General features: G+C 40.7%; 1 protein-coding gene across 1 annotated transcript in view; it reads left to right on the forward strand.

The window, feature by feature from the left end:
• The first annotated feature begins 2,831 nt into the window (after window positions 1-2,831).
• The window catches only part of fam20cb (FAM20C golgi associated secretory pathway kinase b), a 71,025-nt gene continuing 47,116 nt past the window's right edge, over window positions 2,832-26,740 (forward strand). Inside the window, exons 1-3 of the mRNA XM_042507918.1 lie at window positions 2,832-4,020; window positions 4,174-4,349; window positions 10,793-10,871. Coding sequence (XP_042363852.1) covers window positions 3,509-4,020; window positions 4,174-4,349; window positions 10,793-10,871 — 767 coding nt within the window. The 5' untranslated portion in view covers window positions 2,832-3,508. The remainder of the gene's footprint in view (window positions 4,021-4,173; window positions 4,350-10,792; window positions 10,872-26,740) is intronic.

A 26,740-nucleotide genomic window follows, 5' to 3' on the forward strand; every position in this document is an offset into this window, starting at 1 on the left:
TGACGTTTCATAATCAGCCTGTTATGTCACAGATTGCTATCAGAAGAAAAAAGGCTTGGCCATAGAAAATCTGAATGTTGTGTAATCTGACTCTGCTAATCCCACAGTGTGACCCTGTTGTGTGCGGATTTATTGTTTTCTCATGATGGCGTGCTTTCTGCTCAGTAATAGAGTGAGATTATTAATTTCGAGCTGCAAATTGTCATCTCACAACAGTCCACTTCTATTAGCAGATCTGAAGCGCTAATGTCGTCTGACAGCATATAAAATGAGAGTCAAAAAAGTGTTGACGTTTGAGCCCGGCAGCTCCAGAGGATCCCGTTGAAAAGCTCAGCTACAATTGCACAAGACAAGCGTTGTGAGTAAGCATTGACCCATCGACTGCTGTGATCCATGTCTGACTGACATCAATACACATTCTTCTCGGCCTCACCTCAGGCTGCAGGCTGCAGGCTGCAGTGGCTGGCTTCAGATGTGGACAGGCAACAAGCATCACTTTGTCTCTCCGCGCTCCGCTATCACTGGCATCAGACACCAGAGGAGGCCATCTGACCGAGCTCTCTGCTTTCTTTGGAGTTAAAGGGCCCTGAAATGTCAGCAGTCAGTGTAAACCCCCCGATTACACGCTCATTTAGGGGAATCCTTCCTTCTGCACAAACACAGAGTTTTCTTTATGTCTTATATGTATCAGAGTCTACTGTTAGCTCGACACCTGGTGCTTCTTCCTGGAGGAAACCAATCACCTCATATATAGCTTCAGCTCAGTAAACACCTCTTTTTTAATTCAGCCTCTATATCAGCTTCATTAACATTCACAGGTAATGTTTAGTTCCAGCGGGTAACCCCCCCTCAGAGAGAGCCCTTCTAAAGCATCTCCTCTCTCATGAATCTATTCCACTATCTCCCTCCTTCTTCTCTCCGTGGGCTTTTTTTAATTATAAACTAATCTGTGGAGGTAATCACAGACAGCATGATCACTTACTCATGCATATATGCCATACGATGAAGTGCAAGCTGTTTATTTCTTTGCCTCTGCTGCCTATTTACAGCCACCAGGAAGCATGGAAGCAGTCATAGTACGACACCAAGTAGCCATAAAAGAGAAAAATTAGTGCACCTGACTGGCAGTGGAGGATCCTGCCACAGGCAACATCGGTACACCTATGTCTATGTCAGCCCCCCCCCTTTTTTTGGAGCAATGGTACATAAAGGAACAGTGATCGAAAGATCTTATGCTCATGGTTCTATTTTTCAGTCTGTGCTCATAACCAGTAATTACGTGCTTCTCATGTCCGTTAACCATACAATTAATGATAATTTCACATTTTTGTATTTTGAAAATAAGTTTATTACCTGTAGTTTATGCACACCAGAGGGTTAAAGGGAGGGGGGCGGGTTGGGGTTCAGGCCAGTGGCACAATTATGTTGTCATTTTTGGACACTGTGGAAGAGGCCCACATTGCGACCATAGATGTATAAAGAAAACCTGGATACAGCATTGGAGGCGGGACTTTGTTCATTCCTATAAAAGCTGCTCAGTGGTGCATAAAGCAAAAACTCTATATTCCCACAGTGCGAAAGTACTAGAATCTTCTGCATTACTGAGCCCATCGAACATTCGCACTACAGACTTACGTGTCCCCCCAGTTACTTACTTTCTACCGGCTGAACAGCTTACTTCCGGTATTGCACTCTGCTAACTTGAATTGGGGTAAATCACTTTAACCTTGCAGCTCTTCAAGATTTTCCAGATGCTCTTGGACCAAATGATCAGATCCTGACAGTAAAACGAGTCAGGGTTTTGATGCTCAAAAGGATAAATCAACTGATTTTCAGAAGTCTCTTTCCCAATGTAAGTCTTTCTGACCCCCATGGCATCATGTGACTGAGCTCGCCAGTGTCCACTTTTTGCCATCACATAAAATTTGCTTCAAAGCCCGCTGTTGATGCTGAGGGCTTGACTGTGACATATTCGCTCTCTAGTCAGCTGCTGAGCTTGTTCTTCTCTGTGTTTATTAGTGGCTCAAAAATTAACTCAAGAGATGTACTGCCACCTCCTGTCTCGGGGTTTTTAGATGCTGCTCTTGCTGAATCAATGAAAGCAGTTTGGCTTTATTGATGCGATAAATCGGCTATAATTTCGTTTTCTGAATAATACATAATAATGAAAATGTCACGTTATCAGCGACATAATTCGTGCATCCCTAATCTTTTGTTCTTCTTTGTAAATAAAATTAAAATAAAAGATGGTAGTAGTAATATTTTATTGGGGTGGGGGCATGCCTTGGGTGCTGAATTTGCTCTGTCCAGCCCTGTTGAGTGGACATTAAGGATGCAGGCAGGTTTGGTGATGATGTGTCTTATAGGTCAGAGGTCAGAGCAGCAGAAAGATGTACAGTCCGTTTTGCAGCTCTGAGAGAAGCTCTGTGGTTTCATTTCATGCGGCCTGTAGGTATGATGTGGGTTGAGTGGCAGCGGTGCAGGATGGAACCGGATCCTCAGACTGATGAGCGCTCTAATAGGCCTGTCTAATGTATCATCATGGATTGACTGCCGTCTCGGAGGAGACATTTCAGAGGGATTCCAGGAGATGAGTTTCAGAGAAGAGAGAATCTCGGGCTTCATGTTGACCAGTGGAAAGACGCCCTCTTGTTGCGCAGCCGGGATGTGCAGGAGGATTTCTACAGACGAGCAGTTGTGTGCTCCTCTCTCACTCCTCTCAGCCAATCTGCGCACAGTGACGCTGCGCAAAGGCTGGATCTAGTCCTGGCTTCATCATCATATTTAACACACCCACCCACATCCACACACGCTACAGAGGTGCAGTCTCCTGTCCCGCTTCTGCTCCTGGAGCTTGCTCTGCTCCTCCGGGAGGATCTCTGGCTCCGGCTACCTGGGCACGTTATTCTCGCCTCGGGTGATTAAACCGGGACTCGATGTGACAGAATTTACGCGTCCCGGATCGTCGAAGTGGATCAGAGCACCAGTAGTTTTCGGGGACTTTCCCGGAGAAAATTTAAAATGTGAAGAGCTGAATGTTTTTTCTCTTTTCAGCTGATCCCCGGCTGCTCTCTCCCGCACAGGATCGAGACTGGATGGACCGATGCGCGCCCTCGAACCTCGCGGACGTTTAACGGATCGTTTCTCACAGCTGGATCATACTCTCGTGTCTGAAACATTTGGTGGTTGGTGTACAGCAGAGCGGCGGTGTGTGGAGGATGTGGCTTGCGCAAATCGAGCGTTGGTCTGAACCCACTGTTTTACCTGGACGCTTGCGGATGATTTTGCGCCTCTGAGATCTCCCTGCGCGCACAAAGCACGACTCCAAAAAGGCTGAACACTGAATCCTTTACTCAAGACGGCCAGTGAAGATGGCTCCTACGTGTTTAACGTGTATTTTGTCAGATTGGCGTCCAGTCTGATCAACATCATCAGCGATGTAGTCAGCCTGTTCATCTGCGTGCTCATCATCTGCAGCAAATACTCACATCTGCTCAAACGGGAGACCATGAAGATGATCCTCCTGCGCAAATTCCGCGTCCTGATCCTTATGGTATTCCTGATCGCGTGCTCCATGCACATCATGATAGACTTGTTACCGAAGCTGGAGAGGCAAGGCGGCAGCGGCTGCTCGTGCTCGCACACGCCGAGCGAGGAGCCTCAGAGCTGGGGGAAGCAGGGCTGGCCTAACAAGCACACGCTGCGGATCCTCCAGGACTTCAGCAACGAGCCCAGCTCCAACATCTCCTCCCACTCCCTGGAGAGGAGTCCGGTCACTGGCGACAAGACGCACGCGCCCAGGAAGCTCGAGCATCTCGGGCAGCGCGGGGACAGAAAGAGACAGTTCATCCAGGACGCCGCGGTGACCAAAAACCTGCCTGCGAAGGGGTCAAGGTTGTCAGCGCTTTACGAGCATCCGTTATATAAAAGATCTCCGCCGCCTCTGACCGACGAGGACACGCTGTTCAACGTCAACACCGACATCAGATTTGACCCCAAAGCTGCGGAGGATCAGTCATGGTAAAGATCTCACAGTCCTGATGTGCGACATGCAAACATGTTGTAATCTGATGTTAGGGCTCAGAGTTTATTGTAATCCTGCATGTTGCAAAACACCTGTCACTGTTTAGATAAAACCTGATCATCCTCTCTTCTTCCTGTCTTCCTCCTCAGGAACACTGAAAGCAACATGGATGAGTTCAGCCCCACAGGTGAGCTGACGTCCGACTCCTACCCCAACTGGCTTCGCTTCCACGTCGGGATTAATCGATACGAGCTGTACTCCAGACACAACCCGGTCATCGATGCTCTGCTGAAGGACCTGGTCACTCAGAGGATCACCAGCGTCGGTGAGTCATAGGAAACAGAGGGTGGGGGACAGAATATCAGCCTGCAGGGGGGCTGCAGAGCACAGATGGAGGGTTAGAATGACACTTTACCCTGAAGACACCAAGCTGATCCTACACAAAACAAGAAACAACATAACATAGATTTAAGGGTGTTTAACGTGCGTTCAGGTTGCCACAAGCTGGAGGCGTCACTTATAATCTATAATAAAGAGTCAGTTATGCTCGTGGGTTAAATCTCTGCCATTTTGGTGTCTGTGTGTGTAGCGTGGAAGTCAAAGTTCACTTCAAATATGAGAATCAGCAGTGTTGCCAGATTCGACTCATGCCAAGCTGCCCAGTCAGAGCTTCAAACCTCCCAAAAAGGAGCCTGATTTTATTTTTTATTTTTTTATTTCTGTTTAGGAGAAGTTTTTATCAGCTGCATTCTGTATGAATGAAATAACTCTGTGCTTTTAAAAAGTCTAAAGTGGGTTGTGTGATTATATATATGCAGATCATTGTCCTAAATACCTGCAACTCCACAACAGAGAAAAAAATGGCGTTAATACTATTGTAACATTCTGATATTGGATATTATTGAGTTTGTCTTGTGGTGCTGGGAAGGAATTTGATTCTCATAGATATGTTTAGTGTTCCCCCAGCTGGCCACCAACATTTTTCAAGATTGATATTTGTTTGAATGTAGGTTGTGATGTCAGGTGACTACAATTCAATGTCAGGATCACTTATGTCAGTGTCAGTTAGATGTAGAATACTGACGACAGATCACGTTGATATTATGTTGGTTTTAAGTTGTTTTGTTAAGGAACAAAAATCCAGCGCATTCCAAATGTAAAATAATGACATTGAGTCATTTAAGAAACGAATAACAAAATCTACTGTCTTACCAATGTCACTATGTTAACATCCACACAATGTGAAATTCTGACATCTTTAGACTTTTGAAATATCATCCACTCAGTTTTCACTCCAACCCAAAATTAACATTTCTCCAATGTAAGAGTCCAAAGTCTTTGTGACTTATTTTGACATCTGACTTCAGGAGGGTTGACAGTAGGGGTCGGAATGACCAGAGACAGAATAAGATATTATCACCATACTTTAGTCACAATACAATATTTTTGCGATTTTAAACATGTTACAATATGCAGAGTGTTGCGATAATGTATATTGCAATTTATTATCTTTTTCCACGGCAGATTATGTCCCAAAGAAAAGCGCTGTCAACATGTGTTTTATCTAATAAGATTAAGTTTTCTGTCTGTTTATCTTATTTCCATCATTTTTATTGCAGCAAAATGTATCTAGTGGACTGGAAAAGCAAATTATTGTATTCTAATAGGCAAAAGTTACATTTGTATTTGTGATATTAATAATTCATATTGATGGAATATTAACACGCAAAAATATCGCAATACTGTGCTGTTCCCCAACCAACTGTTGCCAGATTTGACTGAAGCCAAGCCGTCCAATCAGAGCTTTAGACTCACCTACTGTCATTAAAGTAGGTTTGCAACTATATGTGATGTTCACAGTACAATAACTGTCTCAGAAAATAATGCAGTATCACAGTATCACAGTATTGCAATAACCCTGAAAGGAATGAAAACAAAAGTTTTTTTTTTAGTTAAACATTTTATTACTATAATTTGAACCCGAAACCACTATTTAAATGGAAGTTTGTGTAAAAAGTCTCCTTTTTCATAGTTACTAAAATCAAGGTCGCCGTCTAGTTGCATGTGTTTCAGCAGTGTAGACAAATAAACTGCACGATAACCGCATTTTCGCACCACGGTATATCTTGAAATCAGCTCACCACTGCAACGCTACATAAAAACAGCCCAATTTTTTCATTTTCATTTAGGAGAAGATTTGTATGCAGGGAGTTATGCATATTTGAAATAATACTCAGCTTTTCAAGATCTAAAATTGGGTGCGTGATCATGTTTTCATATATTTATCTTCATAAAATTACACAGATCATTGTACCAAATATTGTAATATACTGATACAGGACATTTTTGGGTTTGTGTTGTAGTGGCGGGGAGGATTTGGCCCCTCAGATCCGCCCTGATATGTTTTGTGTTCAGTGGCTTCGTAGGAGTGAAAAACTTCAGAAACACCGCTCGCTCTTCTGTTTTATTAGTATAAGTAGGTGATGAGTATTTTAATATCCGGGTTAGTAAGGTTATAATAAATGTAAATAGTTATCACCTATATGAACATTAGCTCTTGCAAGGCTTCTGTCACAGCACTGTGACTTAATAACTGAGTAACAATTTGAAAAGGAAAAATTTAAGCCTCATATGAACTAAAGTGACATTTTTGCCCTATCACACTGCAGAGGAGAAAGGGCCAACTGGTCTGTATCTGTTAGCTGTAGGTAAAAAATCAATACATCATTGTTTTTTGTGTCGCAATATTATATCAATACGGAGACGCCAAGTGTCGATTTTTTTATAATATGAATGATTGATATTGCAACTACAAATTCACGCTTTGAAACCTGGAGTGAAATCACTTTTCTTTCAGACGCCTTTTACAATTTAACCCTGAGCAAATTAGTGCAATTTTTTTCAAAAACATGGGGAAAAAATTTAGTGAGCAACTTGGTAAGAAATGGTGCCTAAATGGCAAGATATTTGTAGAAATATTTGAAAATTATTTTTAAAAAGTTAAGGAAAAAAGAGAAAAAAACCCAAAGGAAAACTATATTTATAATGAGCATGGTTATATTTTTAAAGGTAATTTTCTTGTATTTTTCACTACTTCTTTTCTTCTTTCATTGCTCATTGCCCTCCTCCAGTGTTCTTGAAAAAAAAGTATCAAATTGCTTATATTATGTTAAATTCTTGGTAAAATAAAAGAAAGAGAGAAAATAAAAGAAAACCTCTTCTTTAGTCCATTAGATACATTTTGCAGCAATAAAAATAATTAAAGTGAGAAACTTCATCTTGTTAGATAAAACAGATGTTTTCCTTTGGAGACAAAGTTCACAGCAGACAAAAACTAATAAATCCCAATATATCCCAATACACGTTATCACAAAACGTCAAACATATAAATGATATTGTATCACTTAAAATTTGTGATAATATCGAACCGTGGGGCCTCTGGTGATTTCCACCCCTATTTGTACATTTCTGTCAGGGGAGATCACTTAAAGTGATACGAAAAGGAGCCCAGAATGTCAGCAGAATATACCTGCCTGACTGGGTGGTAAACAGCACAAAGTGGTCACACTGAGAGTCAGTGGAACAGGAAGCTGAAGGGAAATTTGTGAACTGCGTCTACATGTTAGGAGTGAGAGGAGCTGCTGGTAAGTTAAGGACAGCTCCTGGTTGCTCCAGGCACTGACGACATGAACATACACTCACAGTTTGCACAGGGATGGAAGTCAGCTTCAGGCATTCGTATGTTAGAATCTGCACGTCCTGCTGCTGAAGGAACAATCTCACAGCACAGTCTCCTCTCATGTTTCCCCACAGAGCAGAATACATGAGAACAGCTGGTCTCCCTGCAAATCACACAGCCACACATCACGCTCTGATTCAGATAAAACACTGTGGCTTTTTATGTGACTGACATGTGCACCACTGCAGAAAACCTGCAAGTGGATACCTGACCAACGCTTTGGCGCTTCTATGGAATCTCTCTCTCTGCTTTGTTTTTCTTCGTTTTCAGGGGATTGTCTTCCTTTTTTTGGCTCAGTCCCACATTCCAAGAGTGCTTGTCGACTCAAGGTCGCCCATCTTGTTCTCGCTGTGAAAAGTGATTGCAGATTTCAGGTTCGTCTGCCAGCGACAGAACCGTTACTGGCCTTTAGCTACAGATTAAATACTTATCAGGGAGTTTATAAAACCAGCGTTCCTGCCTGCTCACTTAAAGGAAGACTTTCTTTCTCTCTTCTGGAGATGTTTGTATCTTTGTGTGTCTTGGGCTGGGTGGATAGAGGAAGAAGTTCTCAGCATCTGTAGCCGGCTAAATACATGGTGGCTCAGTAATTACAGAGCCGTAACACAGGCCCCGGGGCAGAATACCAACTGAAGCCAATAGCAGGCACTTATTATCTAAACTCAAGGATAGGAGCGCTCCGATGTGTATTACACACTACAGCCTCTTCTGAGCAGCGTTCATCAGTGAGGACGTAGCGTGTGAACGTAGCAGAGAGGATGAATGTTATTACAGATGAGAGCGAAAGTCTTTCACTGGGACGAGACAGAAGGAAGCTCCACAAATAGGAAGGCTGAAATATCTTTGGCTGAATTATAAGAATATACTGAGAATGATGAATGTTGTCTGAGAATTGAAAATTGGTAAAGATAAAAGTTGTTCACAAAACATTTTAGCCCTTAAGAGAGCTCTGTTTTTTGGTGTTTTTTTTTTTTTTAGATTTTTGGTTTTCACCTTTACTAGACAGGATAGTTTTAGTGTGAAAGTTGGGAGAGAGAAAGAGGGGTTGACATGCAGCAAAGGGCCGCAGGCTGGAATCGATACCATCCTACTGCGGCAAGGACATAGCCTTTGGGGCGCCTGCCATACCAGGTGAGCAACTGGGCGCCCCTTTAGATAGCTCTTAAGGTGAAAAACTGTTATGAGTAGGACTTTTAAGGGCCTTAAGAGTTTCTTAAAAAGAGGAGAAAATGGTGGAAACACAGAGGTAGGAGAAATATTCTCCAAACAAAATGAAACACTACAGGTTCGATTGCGTAGGGATGATGTTTGTGGTTGATCTCATGGATGTGCTCACGTCTCCCACCCAATGCTATAACAATATAACAGCTGAAATGAAGTTAACACAACACCAAGATAAATGGCGACTTTGGAAAATACAACAGTGCAATAGTGTGATTACAAAAACAGCGCTTTCACTGTCTCATATTGTAATGCAGTTCATATCACACCACTGGGTGTTCACACTTTGCAGGATCACAAAAGAGTGTATCTGTGACAACCAATCACATATGTTAAAATAATGTGTCATACCTAGCAACAGGGTCACTCATACCTCCTCACTAAAGTAAAAGTTTCTGTCCCTTCCTTGCTCAGAGTTGCTCTGAGAGTCTTCCTAAATCACTCCTAAACTAGGACTCCTTGCTTGAAATTTTTAGGCTAAGTTAGGAGCTCTCTGAGAGGATTTGTAGAATGTGTGTGAATACGGCCCCTGGCTTATTTAAAAGAATCATTCCTCATAAAGCAGCAGCAGGTGAAGCGAGGCCGACATTGATCCCTTCTCTTCTAATTTCTTCCTCTGTAAACATTGCTCTCGTCCTCATGATTCCCATATGTAAAAAGAAATGAGAGCATTGATTGAGAAAGGTTGTTCTCTGGCAAAAGGCCACCAAAACACGGCTCTCAATCGATCAGCTCAGGAAGGAGCAGGCTGCACAAGGGCTGCTTGGCTGGTTTTAGTAAATTTTAGGCCTGTGTAGAGTCCTCAGCTCTGAGCTGAATCCCTCGAATCCCTCGAGTGCCTTTAGAGGCATTATCATGTACAGAAAGAGAGAAACATGAAGGATAGAAACACAAAGAGACAGAGGGAGATAGAGATGGACCCTCGGGAGAATACACACAGAGAGAGTAAACAGCAGAGGAACAGAGAGCGGCGGGCAGCACTGGCTGTCCTTCACCCCCTCACACCCCCTCCATCAAACAAACACCGTGACATCAGAGCTTGCTCCTTTCAGAGACTCACAAACACACATCTGTGCTCACATAACAGTTCACATACACAACAATGTGCTTTGCCAGGCTATTTATGTAATACATTATACTTAATATAAACTGAATATAGAACTATGTTATCAATGGCATATGGACTTATGGTTAGTTTCTTATTACTGAGCTGTATGTGTTTTCTTTTATCTATATGACACTCTACTGGTGAACACATCTCTGGTCAGTTAATATGCAGAATGTTCTGAGCTTTTGATGAATTTTTGATAAATTTATTGAGGCTTGTGAGAAAACTAGTCTTTGACTGTGCATCATGCTTGTTATGCTGGGCGATATGGCCAAGATTACAATCACAGTGTAATTTTATATCATTGCTACCGCACTATATATGTCACGATACAGTAAAGAGGGGTTCATACTTCTGCGTCGAATCGACGTTCACCTTCAGACCTCCTGCTTATTCCTGTAAATTAAAAGAAGCGTTGGTCGGTATGTAATATTTCATACCTTCATACCTTCCTGAGATTTCACTGGCTGGCTGGTTTGAATTTTTAAAGTAAGCTAGGCTGACACACCAGCTAACATCTAGTTTGTCAAATGGGCAATTTTTGGTGTATTTAAAGCTAACATCTGGCCCGTCAGTTTGCGTCAAAGCACAAACTGTTAATACCCGTCACTACAGCTCATTTCTTTGGTTGAACAAATATTCACAGTTGTGTTCAGGTAACGTATTACTAATGGCAGCATTTTCTGTTTCTCTTTAACAGCGATGAAGTCTGGCGGCACTCAGCTGAAGCTCATCATGACCTTCCAGAACTACGGCCAGGCACTGTTTAAACCCATGAAGTAAGTGTTTATCTCTCCTCATCCTCCTCCAGCGTCACTGTCTCTAAGAAAAAACAACCTCTTTGGCATCGTGCTCGAGTACCATTTCAGCATGAAACTCCAACGACGCAGCTTTCTACCTCCAATGACTTCCTGTTCGCCTCCCGCCGCCTCCTCATTCTCCTCACAACATCCATCTCATTTCCTTGTCCTCTCTCAGGCGAGATCAGATTGCTTTCATTTCAGCATAACCTTGATGCTCGATTGAAGGCCGACATTATTCTGCTGTGTCACAGCCAAACGTTGAGTCGGCGTTTCGCCTCTCAGAGCTGTCAGGTGACACAGCAGCACTTCCTTTTGTGGCCGTTTAGGAGGTCCTTGGCCTTGATGACTCAGTCAGATGATCTGTTTCTTTTGTTTTTTGATAGTAGGCCACATGTCACTGTGCTGTTGTCAACACTGGATTAGCATGCCTTACTACAGCTCAGTAAGTCTGAAGAAACTGTGGGAAATGGGACTTTTTTAGACTAATGCTCTTACTTATTCTATTGTTGCAGTCAATTACATACCAATATTCTTCAATATTAATTGTTTGTTATACAGTTTCAATGAAAAACTTTATAGTCGTGGCAGTGTTAGCTGTTTCGTTGAAATATGAAAATTGGTGCTTATATCTCTATACTCATGCATTTGTGATTCCTGCCTTTTGATATTACGCCACCTTGATGTTGTGGTTTGAGTAAAATGTCTCAACAATTACAGGCTGGATTACCACGACATTTGATACAGACATTTATGTCCTTTTAGGATAATTTGTAACGACTTCAGTTATCACCAGACTTTTCATGTAGTACCATCATCAGGCCAAAATGTTAATTTGTTCATTACTTTTAAGATGAGATAAGATAAAACTTTAATGTATCCCAAGGGTGAATGCTGTGCAGCAGTTGCAAGTTAAGTTAACCCTTTGAAACCTGAGTAAATTGGCATGATTTCTTTTAAAAAATACAGTCACAAGTTGCAAGTTTCAAGAAAATTACCTTAAATTTAGCAACAAAAAAAAGGTCAAAAACAAAACAAAGAAAAACATATAAATATTTTTTTCATAATTAATTTTGAGGTCATTTTTATCACATCTCTTGCCAAGTTACTCCTTGCTTTTTTAGTAAGAAATATGAAATGAGAGGGAGTGCTGTTGCACTGAATATCAGCACAGCTGTGATGTGGCGCGAGGCCACATGCCAAACAGCACGACCTCAAGTATGATATGTTTGTTTATCCAACAATTCTTTAAGTTTGGTGGGCTAGTTAACAGTAAGAAGCAACAACAGGTTATGATTTCTTTTTTTTTTAAATAATCATTAAGTGCTTCATTCGTAGTTCTGCAGCTGGACTGTTGCCAAACAACACACAAGCATTCCTGCACATTATAGCTTGTTACTTTGTTCTGGTGTACATGATGCAGCAGGCAGCTGCTTTACCATGTACATTTATTGTTTGCATTTCTTACGCAACCAGTGAAATGAGTTTGTCGACAGTCATTTTGGTGGCATGAGTGTTATTCCTCTCAATTAACAGCGTAATCAGTACTTTGCAAAATCACAGCTGGAGGTTTTTAGTGAAGTATCCAGGCTTCTTCCTGACGACTGTACATTATTTAACTCAGATGTTACTTATGGTTCCTCTTTGTTTGTTACAACAACCCTTAATGTAGGCTAATCAACAGTATACGTAATTAACGTTAAGCGGAGTGACACATGCAGAGTTAGAAGTCCCAGTGCTGTTATACTCTGTATCAGCACTCAAAGAACGCCTCCTGTCTAGTCAGGTCCCTCGGTCAGAACTCACTGTTATATAAGAAGCTGTGCAAACCAGTGCATTGTCAACACCACAGTCCTGTGATTATTTTCACAATAAAAAAGTGCTTCAGGATACTGTCCATGCAGAGTAGGTATACTCTTGTGATGAGTCATTTTAGCCATAGCCAAAGGCTGCAGCTCGCCTTCCAGTGGAATCCATTCTTTGACTGTATGCAGTAGGGTTGCAGCGATATACCAGTGTCAAGGTATACTGTGATATGAAAGTTGACGGTTATTGTACCGTATTCATCGTGGTTTGAGTTTAAGTGATAATTAAGTGTTTTTTCAACAAGATTTACTGTAACTGACAATAATAATAGTAATACTTATTGTGTAAGATGTTATCTTATTGTGAAAATCTCATACTGTTGCATTGCTAGTATGCAGCTTACTATATTGCGACACGTCAGTGATGTTGATGATGTCAATAAATAGCCACAGCCCTTGTTAGCATTTAGCTCAAAGCAACATTTTGCAGGCTCACAGAGGTGCTGGGATCACTGTAGACTCTTGTTAAATTTGTCACGGTGTGGCCTAAAACATTTAAACACGTGTAGACTCTCCCATAATCACAATTGAAGCTGACAAAAAAATCAAAAGTGACAGTTTGTGCTGTATTGCAGTCCAATGTGATGGGAAATTTAATGGCTGAGTTTAATGTATAATTTCAGGTATGCATTTTTGGCAGCAGGAGCCTCTTTTCTGACCCAGGAGCTTCACATATTGTCATTATTTTTCCACAGCTGCTTCTCTGTAACGCTGCCAAACAAAACCGCTGTGAGCTATGTGATCCGGCTCCTCTGTTCCCTCTCAATCCTGTTCCAGTTGTGATGTGAGAACATCCAACTTCCAGCTGATCATTAATGTCTCACATAAAGAGGTGAAGAAGAGTGAAACCCTCTGCACTTTCTGTAATACACCTGGGTTTAACCTGTAGAGCAGATACCCCGTGGTGAAAACTGCAAGATTTGATTAATTCCTGTTTCCTTTCTCCACGCTGTCATATTTAGACGATAACGCATCCCAGGAGAAGTGCTCTTTGCTCCTAATCCCTCCTCGATTGGTGGATTTAAAATGTCATCCGTCCTTTGTTATGCTGATTGTAATTTAATTGTGGGTTAATGGTTTTCTACATGAGGCTGTTGTGTGGCCCCCCCTGCGTGTCAGCGCGGAGAGCAGGGTTAAGCCTGTGGATGATAGGTGGCGAGGGTTCTCTGTGGGAGGAAAAGCTATTCAGAGAGAGTTGTAATTACTGCTTCAGTCGCAGCACACCAAGTCAGGCCCGACGCAACGAGCCTGAAATCATCCTGACAGGTCGGGAGGAAAGAGGGAGAATAGAGGGAGGCGAGAGGAGAGGTTAAAGGGGCGAGCGTGAGAGACAAGAGGAGGGTGAAGACAGACGAGGAGAATGTTGTCAATACACGTCAAAATCCGCAGATTATCTCGCCGTGCTGCCTTGAATTTGAACCCAGACGGAAATGTGAAATGACATTTTCGGAGAAAAGCGCGGGGTGATGGGTCGGATGTAAATCTGTTGACTGACAGTCGGGGTTGTCGGAGCCGCCGTGATGTTTGATAATCCTGAAAAAGAGTGAAATGGAGGGAGGGGATGGGTTTTTCATTCCCTCCTGCTCGAATGCACTTGACTTCAACCAAATAGGGCGACCCATGCTGGCATGTTCATTTTGCCTGCAATCAAGGCTTTGACAGATCTGCCGTGTCATATATCATTTCCCATGCACACACACGCACACTTAACACCCAACATTACCTCCCAGCACCCAGTATCTGCTGGTGTGTTTCCACGTGGTGCATCAAAGAGACAGAGGCTGAGAGATCAAAGGCGTCTCTGGCTGTGCTCGTCTGCTCGCCGCCCCTCAGCTCTCATGCAAATGTGTGCCAGGCAATCAGGCAGTAAGAAGCAGGCGTGCACGCACACGGTGGCGTCTGGGTAACGATCGACCCACAAACCATCCGTATCTGTGGAAACTCTCGCTGCTCCGCCCTCGCTGTCTCTCGTTTGTAGGATTCTCCATCATTCTTCTGTTTATTTTTCTCTCTCTTCACGTTCTTTAATGAACGCCACAGATGAAGAAATCCATTAACAGGGCTGCAACATCGATCCTTTTTTTTCTCTTTTCCTCAGAGAGTGAGAGTGTTCAGATACTGCGGTCAATGCAGGGGCAGATTATAAGACAATGGGGCCCCGGGCACAGACATTCAAAGGGCTCCACCACCTGTAGACATAACGGAGAGACAGATTTTTTACTGGTTTTACATCTCTTTGTTGCTATTTTGTGTCTCTGTAGTTGTCAGCATCTTTTATTGTTTTGTGTCTTTTGAGTTCATTTTATGTTATTTTGTGTCTTTATGCAGTTCATTTGCATCTCTCTGTAGTCATTTGGTGTTTTCAGTTTGTTATATTTTTAGTTCATTTGTATATCTTTGTAGTTTTTGTGTCTATTTGAGGTCATTTTGTGTACCTTTGGGGTGAATTTTTGTATTTTTTGATCATTTTATATCTCTTTGGAGTAGTTTTTTGTCCCTTTGTAGTTCCTTTGTGTCTCTTTGCGGTATATTTTTTAAAATCTATTTATTTATTTTTCATCCTTTTGTGTCTCTGTAGTTGTTTTTTGTCTCTTCATAGTTATTTGCAGCTTTTTGTGGTTGTTTTGTATTTCTTTGAGGTCATTTTGTGTCTCTTTGAGATACATTTCTGTATTTTTTGCTTATTTTGTCTCTTTGTAGTCCCTTTGTATGTCTTTGTAGTTGTTTTGTATCTCTTTATATTATATCTTTAAGGTACATTTCTGTATTTTTGGTTGTTTTGTATCTCTTTATAGCTTCCATGCATCTATTTGAGTCTTTTCCTGGTTTATATAAGTTAATTTGAGTGACATTTAGCAGGTGAAGGGCAGGTGCCCCATAACACTCTGGGCCCCTGGGCTGTGCCTGTTAGGCCTGTACAGTAACCCATCAGTGGGTTGTTGCCTCTATTTTGTGGTGGCAGACTACTCTTTGTGTGTAGGTGACGTAAAACACACCTTAGCAGGAATTCAGAGTTTATAGCATGACAGATAGTGAATCAGCCTCTACTGTATTGAGACACCACAAAATGTCTTACAGTACCTGTCCACTGTGATGTAACGCAGATGACTCAGCTGCACTAAGCTGCTGTCTGCGGTCCTTTTTTCCAGACATGGAATAAACCCAATCTAAACCAGTCTAATCTAACTACAGACCTGTTTTGAAATGTTTGTGAGGGCAGAGAGGTTTTGAGGAACAGCACTAAAAACCCCAGCTGATGCCCCGCCCCATGTTGCCTCAGTAGAAAACATCATGGCTGCACTCTCTGTCACAACAACTGCATTATAACCTGAATGAAGCACAGTTTGATGACTCAGCTCAATTATCATCTTCGTCATCCCCTGCATCCTGTTATGCCTGTGGCCAGGCCTGAAATAACCCTGAATTTGTGGCATTTCCATAATTCCTGCTTTTGTCCCCATAAACAAACACTTCACACTGTCAGGCTGGAAGCATCTATTAAACATATGTGGTTAAGACATTTAGATTTTTCTCATAAGCCCTCTAGTTATACAAATAAACATTTAGGCTTGTAGAGGACAAAGTACAGGGACTTGAAATTTAAAACTCAAATGTCAGAAATGCAAAATGATAATTTAATAGAACAAGAGCAAAACTGTCTCAACTATAAAACTATGTGAATGCTGTTTATTTACAAACATAGGCGTAGATTTCAAAGGGGACACAAGGAACACATCCCTCCCTATATTTACATGTGCACTTAGTCCCCCAATAAAGACATTAAAGTAGCAGAGAACTCTTATTTTGATCAAATTCAAGACATTTCCACCACAGATTGATGCACAAAAGGCACAAATTGGTGCATAAAATTCACCAGGATGCAGGGCATTAACTGTTCATGCTTCAAATTTAGCCCCATTTCAATGCGTGTGTCCCAATTATTTAAAAAAACAAAGAAACCTGCACCTTTGTTTACATACATTTAGATAAAAATATCAAAATAACACAGTGTAATGTAACTGGTTTTGATCCTTAACAAAAGACTAAAAAAGACAAGTAGAAGTATCGGCCCAAATTCTGTACTAAATTTTACAATAAATTTACAATAAAACAATGATAGAAAGCTGAGAATCATACAAAAATGTTAACATTTAATGTCTTGCACCCTCTTTGTTTTTCCTGTAATATCAGGGTGAGGGATATCACTTCTTCTGAGTTTTGCATCAATTCAAACATGAATCAACCAATCTGCTGTTTTCTCCATAGCTACAGTAAGGAAAGATGCAGCTTGATATTTAGAATTAACATGTACATAAATGACAGTTTCATCTGCAAACATTCAGATATTTATGTCTGAACAGATAGATGGTGGATCATTATTCATTTCATGTCATTATTCATTATTCATATTAGAACTACATATTCATATATAAACTACACATATTCAGTCAACTATACAGCATAGCAAAATGCTGAAAAAACACACACAATAACAGCTGAGTTTCATTGTGCATATTTATTTTCTTATAGTATCTTTTTTATATTCTTATTGCATTTTTTCTGTTCTAGCCTTTATTTTATTCTTGACTGCTGCAGTACTTTGCCTGTAATTATTTCACCTTAATATGTTGTATGTTTATTGTATGCAAAAATTAGCATCACCATAGTTCTAATGTTATCTTAACAAACATTTTACTTAACATAAAATGACATGCGCTCAATCTTGTATTCCCCATGGTCTGTGGAAACAAGCTGCTGAATACTTGTTATTGCAGGCTTGTTATGATTGCCATCCTGCCTCCTCCCGTTGATTTTTTTCTGACATGCCCCAGTCACGTGATGAATAATGAAATTGATTTCCATCCAGCCTGAATCCCACAGGAATCACGTGAACAACAGGACTATTGAAAAGATGTCAGCCCCTAGCGTTGAGAAACCTTCCCAGCTTTTCCTTTTAGGCTGCTCCCGACAACCTCAACTAATTACAGAGTTAGAGCAATTGTTAAGTAACCTGACATACAAAAATTTGGACAAAACAAGTAAACGACACACTCAGTGCCCCTCGTAAGGCTTAATATTGCTGTGAATACACAATAACTTTTATCCTCTTGTCTTTTTGACCGTACTGTAAGTCCTTCTTAGTCATAACTCACATTGGCTAACTTAACATTGCCAAAAGGGTCACCAGTTACGACCGTTCTGTCCAGCAGCTGTGAAAAAATGACTGCCGCTTGAGAACGGACTGCTAGTCCGTGGCAGTCATTCTGTGGTGCTGTGAAAGAAAAACTTTAGTCTTTGAAAAGGTACGGTCCCTTTGGGAGGACAAAACATCCAGCAACAAAACATTTTGTACCTTCAGAAGCTTACCTTCAAGTTCAAATAATACTAATACACATGATGTGCCTTTTGCTGTCAGACAAGTCTGTGTTGCTTTTAGAGAAATGAAATGGTTTGCATGTAATACCTTAAGGACTAAAAGAACCTCTGTGTACTAAAAAAGACCTGTTCTGTACGATGTGTTTGAGGCCCAGCTTGTAGTATCTTACTTTATAGTACTTTAGAGACAGAGAACACAAAACAAGTCTTTTTTTTCTTGTTAGTCTCTTTTCTTCTTCCCGTCATTAAGACTTTGTGCAGAAACATGATTGTAATATTTACAGTGAAAATCGTCCAGATCACACAAAGCCCATTAGATGATGAGCGCAGATGATCGACGACGGAAGGCGGGGGAAGGACTGATGATTGATATAATGATGGTCTTCCGTTCCTTCTTGCTTCCACTTAATTGTATCGCCTGTCAATCAGCCGGCTGTTGGCTCAGTCACACACAAATCAATGAAAGTATTCCTAGAAGAGATATCTGCTCTTTCCGCTGCTCCTCCCTGCAGAGCGATCCATATCTAAGCCGAGCCACGTCCGTGAGTAATTTTTGATTGACATGTCGGGGAGACGAGAGAGAGGAGCCACATAATGTCACCTCGTTTGTGTCAATAACATATTGACAGCAGCACAAATAACAGCCCGGAGGAAACGACTGTGTTAAATGTGAAATTGAAGAGGCTGCGTGGAAGGGTTGATGTTGTCTCATCAGCCGTGGGAGGTGAAAGAATAAGATTGAGGCAGCTTTGCGTGGAGACGAGGAGGGCATGTCTCAACAAAAACCCGTATTATCCTCGCTTAAAGCTGCGCAGATTTGTCCTGGAACAAGGCAAAGATAAAAGACGGGACAATCCGCCGATTGTTGCCGAACAAAAGGAAGTCAAACAAACTGAATCCTCTGTGGACGAACCTCACCCTCACTGTTTGTGTGCGTTCTGTCAGTTCGGTTGTTTGTCGGTGTGTGTGCATTTGCGCATGTGCGCTTGTTTGCTGTGTATTCACAAGGTCTTCTGTGCCTGTGCTTTGACTTTGAGTCAGGAAAATAAAGGGATGAACCGCCTCAGGACAAGTCATTCAGAGCACAGATGATGAATGCTGCTCTGTTTGGAAATAGAGGAAAATTCAGTCGCAACGGTGTAGCATTAACCCTTAAATTGCCAGCACACATACATATAAATGCTGCAACACACACTATCACGAGAATAATTGTATTTCTGCAGCACTATAGTAATTAAACCCTGCACTGTACATGGCTTACACGCATGAAATCGGCTGTGAATGTATTTGCATGAATTACATGCTTTTAATTTAAGTAAAGATTATATCTGGTAGCAGCGGCACACTCAAACTACAACCACAATTATCCCCATGCGCATTAATGTTTTTCCTCGCTCAGAATACGAGTCTAACTGGACTGTAAATGCAACACGGCGTCCACATCTTAAACACTCTGCGATCATGAATAATAACACAATGTTCTAATCGATTCTAAACGCACCAGCTGACCTCAGGAAGTATCTCCGTTCTATTCATTTCTGCAGCACTGGCCGCTTCTGTTGGTGCACAAAACAGCTGAATAATTAATCTGAAATTACGACCACTGCGAGACGTGTTATTTAGCAGCACTTAAGGCTTTGCACCGCTCTCTGCTTCGTGTTTTTACTGTTTCCCTCCATGTTATAATTGTGTCACCAGGGCATTGTTGTGAAAATGTGTGTTTGAGTGCTCGGTTAAAAAGAAATATAATACAGTACACGCACACACACTCACACAGCAGCAATAACGTGTGCTGTAGATGAAATTTGTAGGAGTTGAACATATTTTACAGAGTGCAGCAGAGTGATACGTGTGATCAAATGGAGTCCTGAGGCTCAGTTATCTGACCTCCTTACTGTCTCTCCTGCAGAGACTCTGACACACTGCAGACCACCATCATTGTGAGCACTAACTGTGTGTGTGTGTGTGTGTGTGTGTGTGTGTGTTAGCATGTTGAAACCTGAGGCGGAGTAAAGTGATGAAACAAAAAAAAAAAGAAAAGAAAAGAAAATCCGTCAGGCCTGATACACCTGTGTTCATCCCTGCTGGATTGGTGAAAAGAGCAGAATCATTGTGTGAGCAATGGGGAAATAAATCACCAGTTTCATTATGACACAATGTTCTATCCATTCTTTGGAAAACATTACAATTACTGCCGATATTACTGTCACAGTTTGATTTTGATTTGATTAAATTCAGAGGCCTGTGATATGATCTGCCCATTTAACACTATCTGTTACAGAAGAAGCTACCACCCCTTTCTTTCTTTATGGTCATAAAAGATAAAACACATGATATAAATAATTGTAAATAACTGTAACCAGTTCATTTTGTCAGAAAACCCTCTCTGTTAGAAATCTTTTACTTTGGACCCAAACCATGATCCTTTTCCTTAAACTTCAGGGCTGTCTCTCTTCAAATGTCTCCCAGCCATCAAACATGGATTAACAACAAGATTGTTCAATACAATTAGAATAATTAATAATTAAATAATTAATAATTATTAAAATTCTGCTCAATAATAACTGTCAAGCTTCATAGACAAAACATTTTTTTGTGCAAGGCATGTTTTCTGCACTTAAGATATGATAAGATTTTATTAATCCCACACCGAGGAAATTCACGTTACAGCAGCTCAAGAAAAATGCAGAAAAAATGATTACAAAAAAAGGATAAAATAAAATGAAATACAATTTAGATAAAACAAAAAATCAAAATCAAATCAAATCTATATAGACTATATAAATCTTTTACTTATGCAGATGCTGTATGCACACGATTGATGTTCCACAGGATAAGTGAGATACACACATGGTTTGTGATATATTTACTGTAAATCCTATAAATATTATTGCACAGTAAGTGGTGAAAAATTGCACAGTAGGAAATTGCACAGGCACGTTTCACAGTATAAATATAAAAAATACGAAGATGTGCATATGTTAAGTGAATATTTATGATGAATATGGAAAAATAGAATATGTATATAATGTCTTAGGTGGAAATCGTGCAAAAGTAGCTGTTGAATACAACATGCTAACATTACTAGCATAGGCCTGTGGCATTTTACATTGCATAAATTAGCCAAGCAGCTTGCAGACTTTTCCACTACTAGAAGTTTAACAAATTTTATGCGATATGAATAAATTTTAGCCTCACAATTTTAGCATTAGAACATTGTTGAAACAGAGCAGTTAATGTTGGTGCAGTGAGATGCTCATCTAGGCAGGTACATCATAGTTTATGTCGAAACGACATTGTTTACATATTATATATTTGCTCTGGCTGTTGATCCGTATTTTCTCCGAAATTCAAAATATTTCCAATATGACCATTTTATCCCAGGGAAATAATGTCCTCCTCATTGTCTTTCTATTGGCTGCTTGGCATCATCGGCCTGCTACTGTTTGACAGAGACTCAGAATTTCAAAATAAAGGTTCATCCTAATAATGATGATTCACTTTGTATTAAATTGCAACGTTGATTGCTGAATCGATAAATTGATCGAGATCAATGGATCGCTACACCGGCAGTGAGCAGAACATCACTGACTATGTTTACATGCACAGAAATGTAGATGTATCTACACCAGCCTTAGAACTGTTGGGGAGTTTTTGTGTGCAGCGTCTCCATGACAACGCACAGAGCCGACTGTAAACAGACAAGAGGCCGTGTGTCGCACGATGCAGTAAAACCCCCTGCTGAGACACATTTTCTGAATGTGCTGTATACATGTCCAAAGAATGCTCCTAAAAACCTATATACACTGACTGCCATGTCAGAAAATGTTGAAAAAGGTGTTTTTTTGTCTGAGACAAAGCTGCCTCTTTTTTTTCCAGGTCACATAGTTTGAAATGTACTGCTGATTTTTACTCCCTTAAATTTTAATGGAAAGTAGCACAACTTTAATGATCAATACTGGACAAGGTAGAGCCACAGGGCATCGATGCAAACTGTGTTATTCAGTGGCCTGGTTTCCCATAAATTGCTGCTTTTTATTCAACCAGAACAGACGTGTTTTATTATGTGTGTTCCAGTGCGCACTGCTCAGATAATGGCCTGCATGGAAAGCCTTATATCACTCACTCTTTCTGTTTGAGGGGAAAACACAACAAAAATAACTCCCTGTAGCCTCCTGTGTTCATGTTGTGATGTTTAAAAGTGGTTTTGGACCTATTTACCGGGCATCTGTGAAATATCCTGTAATTAAAACTAAAGGGTAAACTGGCACACGGATAATAATCTCTTAATATGGGTCTGAAGTTGTCATGGTGATGGAAGCAGACCAGTATCCTATAGAAAAAGGCGGCGTGAGCGCTCAGTAACAGAGGCTTATGCAAATAATCTGCGGTCTGGAGAGAAATTGTAGTAATCTGTTAATGTACTGCTGGCGTTTTGCCATCCACAGTAATCAGCCGTCATGATTTATGGAGGATGTAGATATTAATTCCTCATGTGTTCTATCACACAGAGCAGCTGAGTAGGATCTTTCTTAATGTTGACATGTGTGTTTACCTTTCTTCTGTTTCACACTGGTATTATAAAAACTCACAACTTTCTCACTCTGCACCGCCGCTGCTGCATCTCAAATCTCAGTGCGTGTGCGTATGTTTCTGTGTGTGTTCATGTGTGTGTGTGTGTGTGTACTTGAGATATACAGTATACTGTTGTTGTATCCATACTGTAGACAAAGGAGACAGAAAGTGGTTTAGGGCTGTATTCAGTGTCTTCTGTGATTATTGATGTTTTCCTATTAAAAATGAAAAAAAAAAAAAAGTTTAACTTTGGGTAAAAGGCTGTGCTACGTGGTTTGACTACGTGACATAACAAAAGTCCATATTTAACCCTTTGAAACCTGGATTGACGTTAGTTTTCTACTGCTGTGTTCAGAGCCCGTTCACAAGCTAATTAACCCTTTGAAAACAGAGAAAATTGCTTTGATGGGAGAAAATGCAATGTTTCGCTTAGCAAGAAAGTTCCTGGAACTTTCAAGAAATTAGTGAAAAATGACAAAAAAAATGACCTGAAAATTTGTTTTAAAAAATGGAGTGAGAGGGGTATTAGAAAAAAGACTATATTTGTAATTATTCAAAATGTATATATTTATTTTTATATTTAAAATGTTGTTACAAAAATATAAACATATACATTTTCTTTATTTCTCAGCACTTTTGGGAATATTTTCTGTTGTTATTTTTTACTTTTTGTTTTGCTAATTTCAGGTCATTTCCTCGTAACTTTTTTACTCACTTCTTGCTATTTTTGGATCATATTTTTGAAAGAAATCAAAGCAATTTGCTCAGGTTTAAAAGGGTTAACAAATTAGGGAAATTAGATCAGCAGGATGATTTTGGAGTATTCCAAAAGTATTTAGAGTATGTTGCTAAATTTGAGTAATCTAATAGAATTAAATTACATTTGAGGGCATGCACTCAGTAATCTGTAGTGGAATACATTTTAATAGTAACCCTCCCAACACTGTACACGTGTGTGTGTTAATGTGCAGCACTCAGCATAGAGACAGTGATGGCAGAACTCCAGGCGGCCCTCGCTCAGGCCTCCAGGAGCAGAAATGTGTTGATGATATCATCAGTCAGCTGCCCCCCTTCAGGTGAATGTTATCAGCTCTAATGCTGCGCCGAACGAACGATAACACAGAGCTGCAGCCAGCACAAATGACAAGCCAGCATCCAATCTGCATATCAAAGCCTCGCCTAAATTCCTTCGCCATCTGCGCGTGCTTGTGTGTGTGTGCTGCCTTGTCTCTGCTGTCTCAGAGGCGAGCTGTTCCTGGACCGTCACAATCGCGGTTCATCCCTGATAAACTCGCTCATTGTTTCTTAGAAAGAAGCGTAATTACTGGCACATAAACATGTGAGAGGAGCCGCCGCAGCTCTGTGTTTCTGTGGGAACGCCGCCTTTGATACCATCTGTCATCTTGTCTCTCTGCTTTGAAGGAGCTGTCAGTCAGAAGCAGCTTCACTCTCTGTCTGGACACAGTACACCTCAGCAGCTGATGTGACAATCGTAGCGGCAGACATTGATTCACGTGCGGTGGGCTCAGCCCGCCGCGCTGACGGTCTCACTGAGGAGAGCAGAGGCTCAGAGGATGCTTCATGACTGGATATGAGTCTGTATGTCATCACGGTCAGTGAACACAGAGGGACGAGGACAGTCATGTGTCCTGGATTTAGTATCACACACACTCAAGTTAAGTGGAAACACCATCTTTTTTTGTTTTTAGCTCACGTTACAATATTCATGGAGCTGTAAATGAACTTTAGTTGCTAACTTTCATGAAAATAACTTTGTCGTGTTTGCTGAAACTGTCAGCTAATTGCAAAGAATACATGAGACAAGGTAGGGATGGGCGATAAATAGAATACAACCAATGTATTGCGTCTTGTTTCATGTGGGATGTGTAAAATGACTATATGGTGAAGATCGGTGTAAATTGTCATTTTACTTTTAACCCTTTGGAACCCGGGCAAGTGGGCTTGATTTCTTTCAAAAACGTGGGACAAATGGAATAAGCAACTGCAAGAAAATGATCTCAAAATTTAAAGAGAAGCAACCCAAAAACCAATCAAACAAACAAACAAGCAAATGAACAAGTTAAAAAAAACAAGAAAAAAAAAACAAAAAAGGAAATGACCTGAAAAAAAAAAAAAAACACGACTTTTATAATAATTCGAAATAATTTTAAATTTATCTATCTAGTTATCTGGAAAAATTCTACCCATCTTAAAAAAATAATTTTCAATTTGTGGGAGATTTCTTCCCAACTTGTTCATTGCCTTTTTTCCCCCAATTTGCCCAGGTTTCAAAGGGTTAAAGCCACTGGCATGAGACTCACTTTTGCATTTTTGGCTCTCCTACTCTCTCTCACTGCTCCACCTCTCAAAGACACACAAAAAGACAAACATAATTCTTCACACACAGTCCTCTGTCCATCCATATCACTCTCCCTGCAGAGACAGAGCGAGCAGGCATGGCGTGTGTTTTTGTATGTGCAGACATCCAAACCGCCGCGTTTAAGTCACATTTTGTGACCATGCAGCACCAGTGCTTACAAATATTATTACTATATGAACTGGAGAGCTGTCAGTTAATTTCCATCTCACAGTAAATAAATCATCAGTTGAACGTCACTGTGGTGACAGTTGAACTTAATGAGTTTTTTTAAATGCAAGCTGGTCGAAGGTATAGTTTTGTGTCTGCAGAGCTCCGATCATGACTATTATTTGGGATTTTGTGACCACCGAGCACCATTTTGCCAATAATATTAATATGATAACTGAAGAGCTGTTAGTTTTCAGCTCAAAGTGAATGAATACTCATGTTTAACAGCACTGTTGTGACAGTTTAACTTTCAGCTAACTGCCAACAGCTAACTGGTGCTTCAATTTCACATCATCAACACTTCCTGTCCGAGATAAGCCAGGTGCTTCAAAATAAAAGCACCACTTATTACCACTTGACTTATTTCACTATAACAGTCCTTGATTTTACTGTATAATATGAAAAAAATGGTATTTTAGTAATCTAGCCTTAAAAAATTGTGACATTGTTTTTAAACCATACCACACAGCCCTAATTTATACAATTATTGTAATCACACAAAGACTCATTTTCTCTGATTAGTTGTTTTGGTTCATGTGTATTAATTCAATTTAAAGAAGAAATCTGATTTTTTCACAGATAACCTGTCTCATGTAGTGCTGTATGCAGATAGTGACAAAAGTTGTTTTTTTTTACCAAAGTTTCTAACTCCAACTTTAATGTTAGGATGACATGATAAGCTGCTTTTTTGGCACCAATCAGTTTTAACTTTCTCATATTTTTGTATTTGGTTCATTTCGGCAGCATGATTAAAAGAGAACCAGGTCTTGTAAACAAAATTCACACTGACTCACAACTCTCTCGTTCACTGGACAGAGTTTCATCTCACGAGGTTTGAGATTTTGGCAGCAGGGTGAGTCTAAATAAATCCAACTCCAGTCCCTTTAACTTCAGCCAACAATCATGGACTCATTTACTTTGTGAGCTTCAGAGCATGTGAGGGAAGAACTGAGCATCAGTCTGGATTGCAGGCTGCCGGCTATCAAATGTCAACATCCGTCAAACCTTTGTGCTTTTTTGTGCTGTTTCCTGTTCATGACCTAGTTACATTTTAAGGAACAGCTCCACACTCATGTTGGACGAAGCATTTCCACCTGTCTTTGTTTGGTTAGGCCTGAGTGTTGTGACCAAATAAAGTTTTAAATGCTCCTAGAGTTTGATGAAACGTGTTGGGGGCGGTGAAACTGCTGTTGGTCTCATTAATAATAGAGGGAGGATGTGCTTTGATTTAAAGAGGTGATCTGAAAGTAGTGACGACCAGAAGTAACCTAGAAAACAGGCAGTATCTGTTCAACCGCCAAAGGGCTACACAGCTCCAGCATTTTACAGCGTGGCGGAGCTTCAGTCTGGTCTGTGATCTTCTTCTTTACTTTCTGTCTTCACCTTCGCCAGCCGTTAAAGCGTTCTGTCTCCTCGTGCAGAAACTGATCCCTTTTATAAGCTGC

The sequence above is a fragment of the Plectropomus leopardus genome, chromosome 19 (genome assembly GCF_008729295.1).
Source record: "Plectropomus leopardus isolate mb chromosome 19, YSFRI_Pleo_2.0, whole genome shotgun sequence".
NCBI lineage: Eukaryota > Metazoa > Chordata > Actinopteri > Perciformes > Serranidae > Plectropomus > Plectropomus leopardus.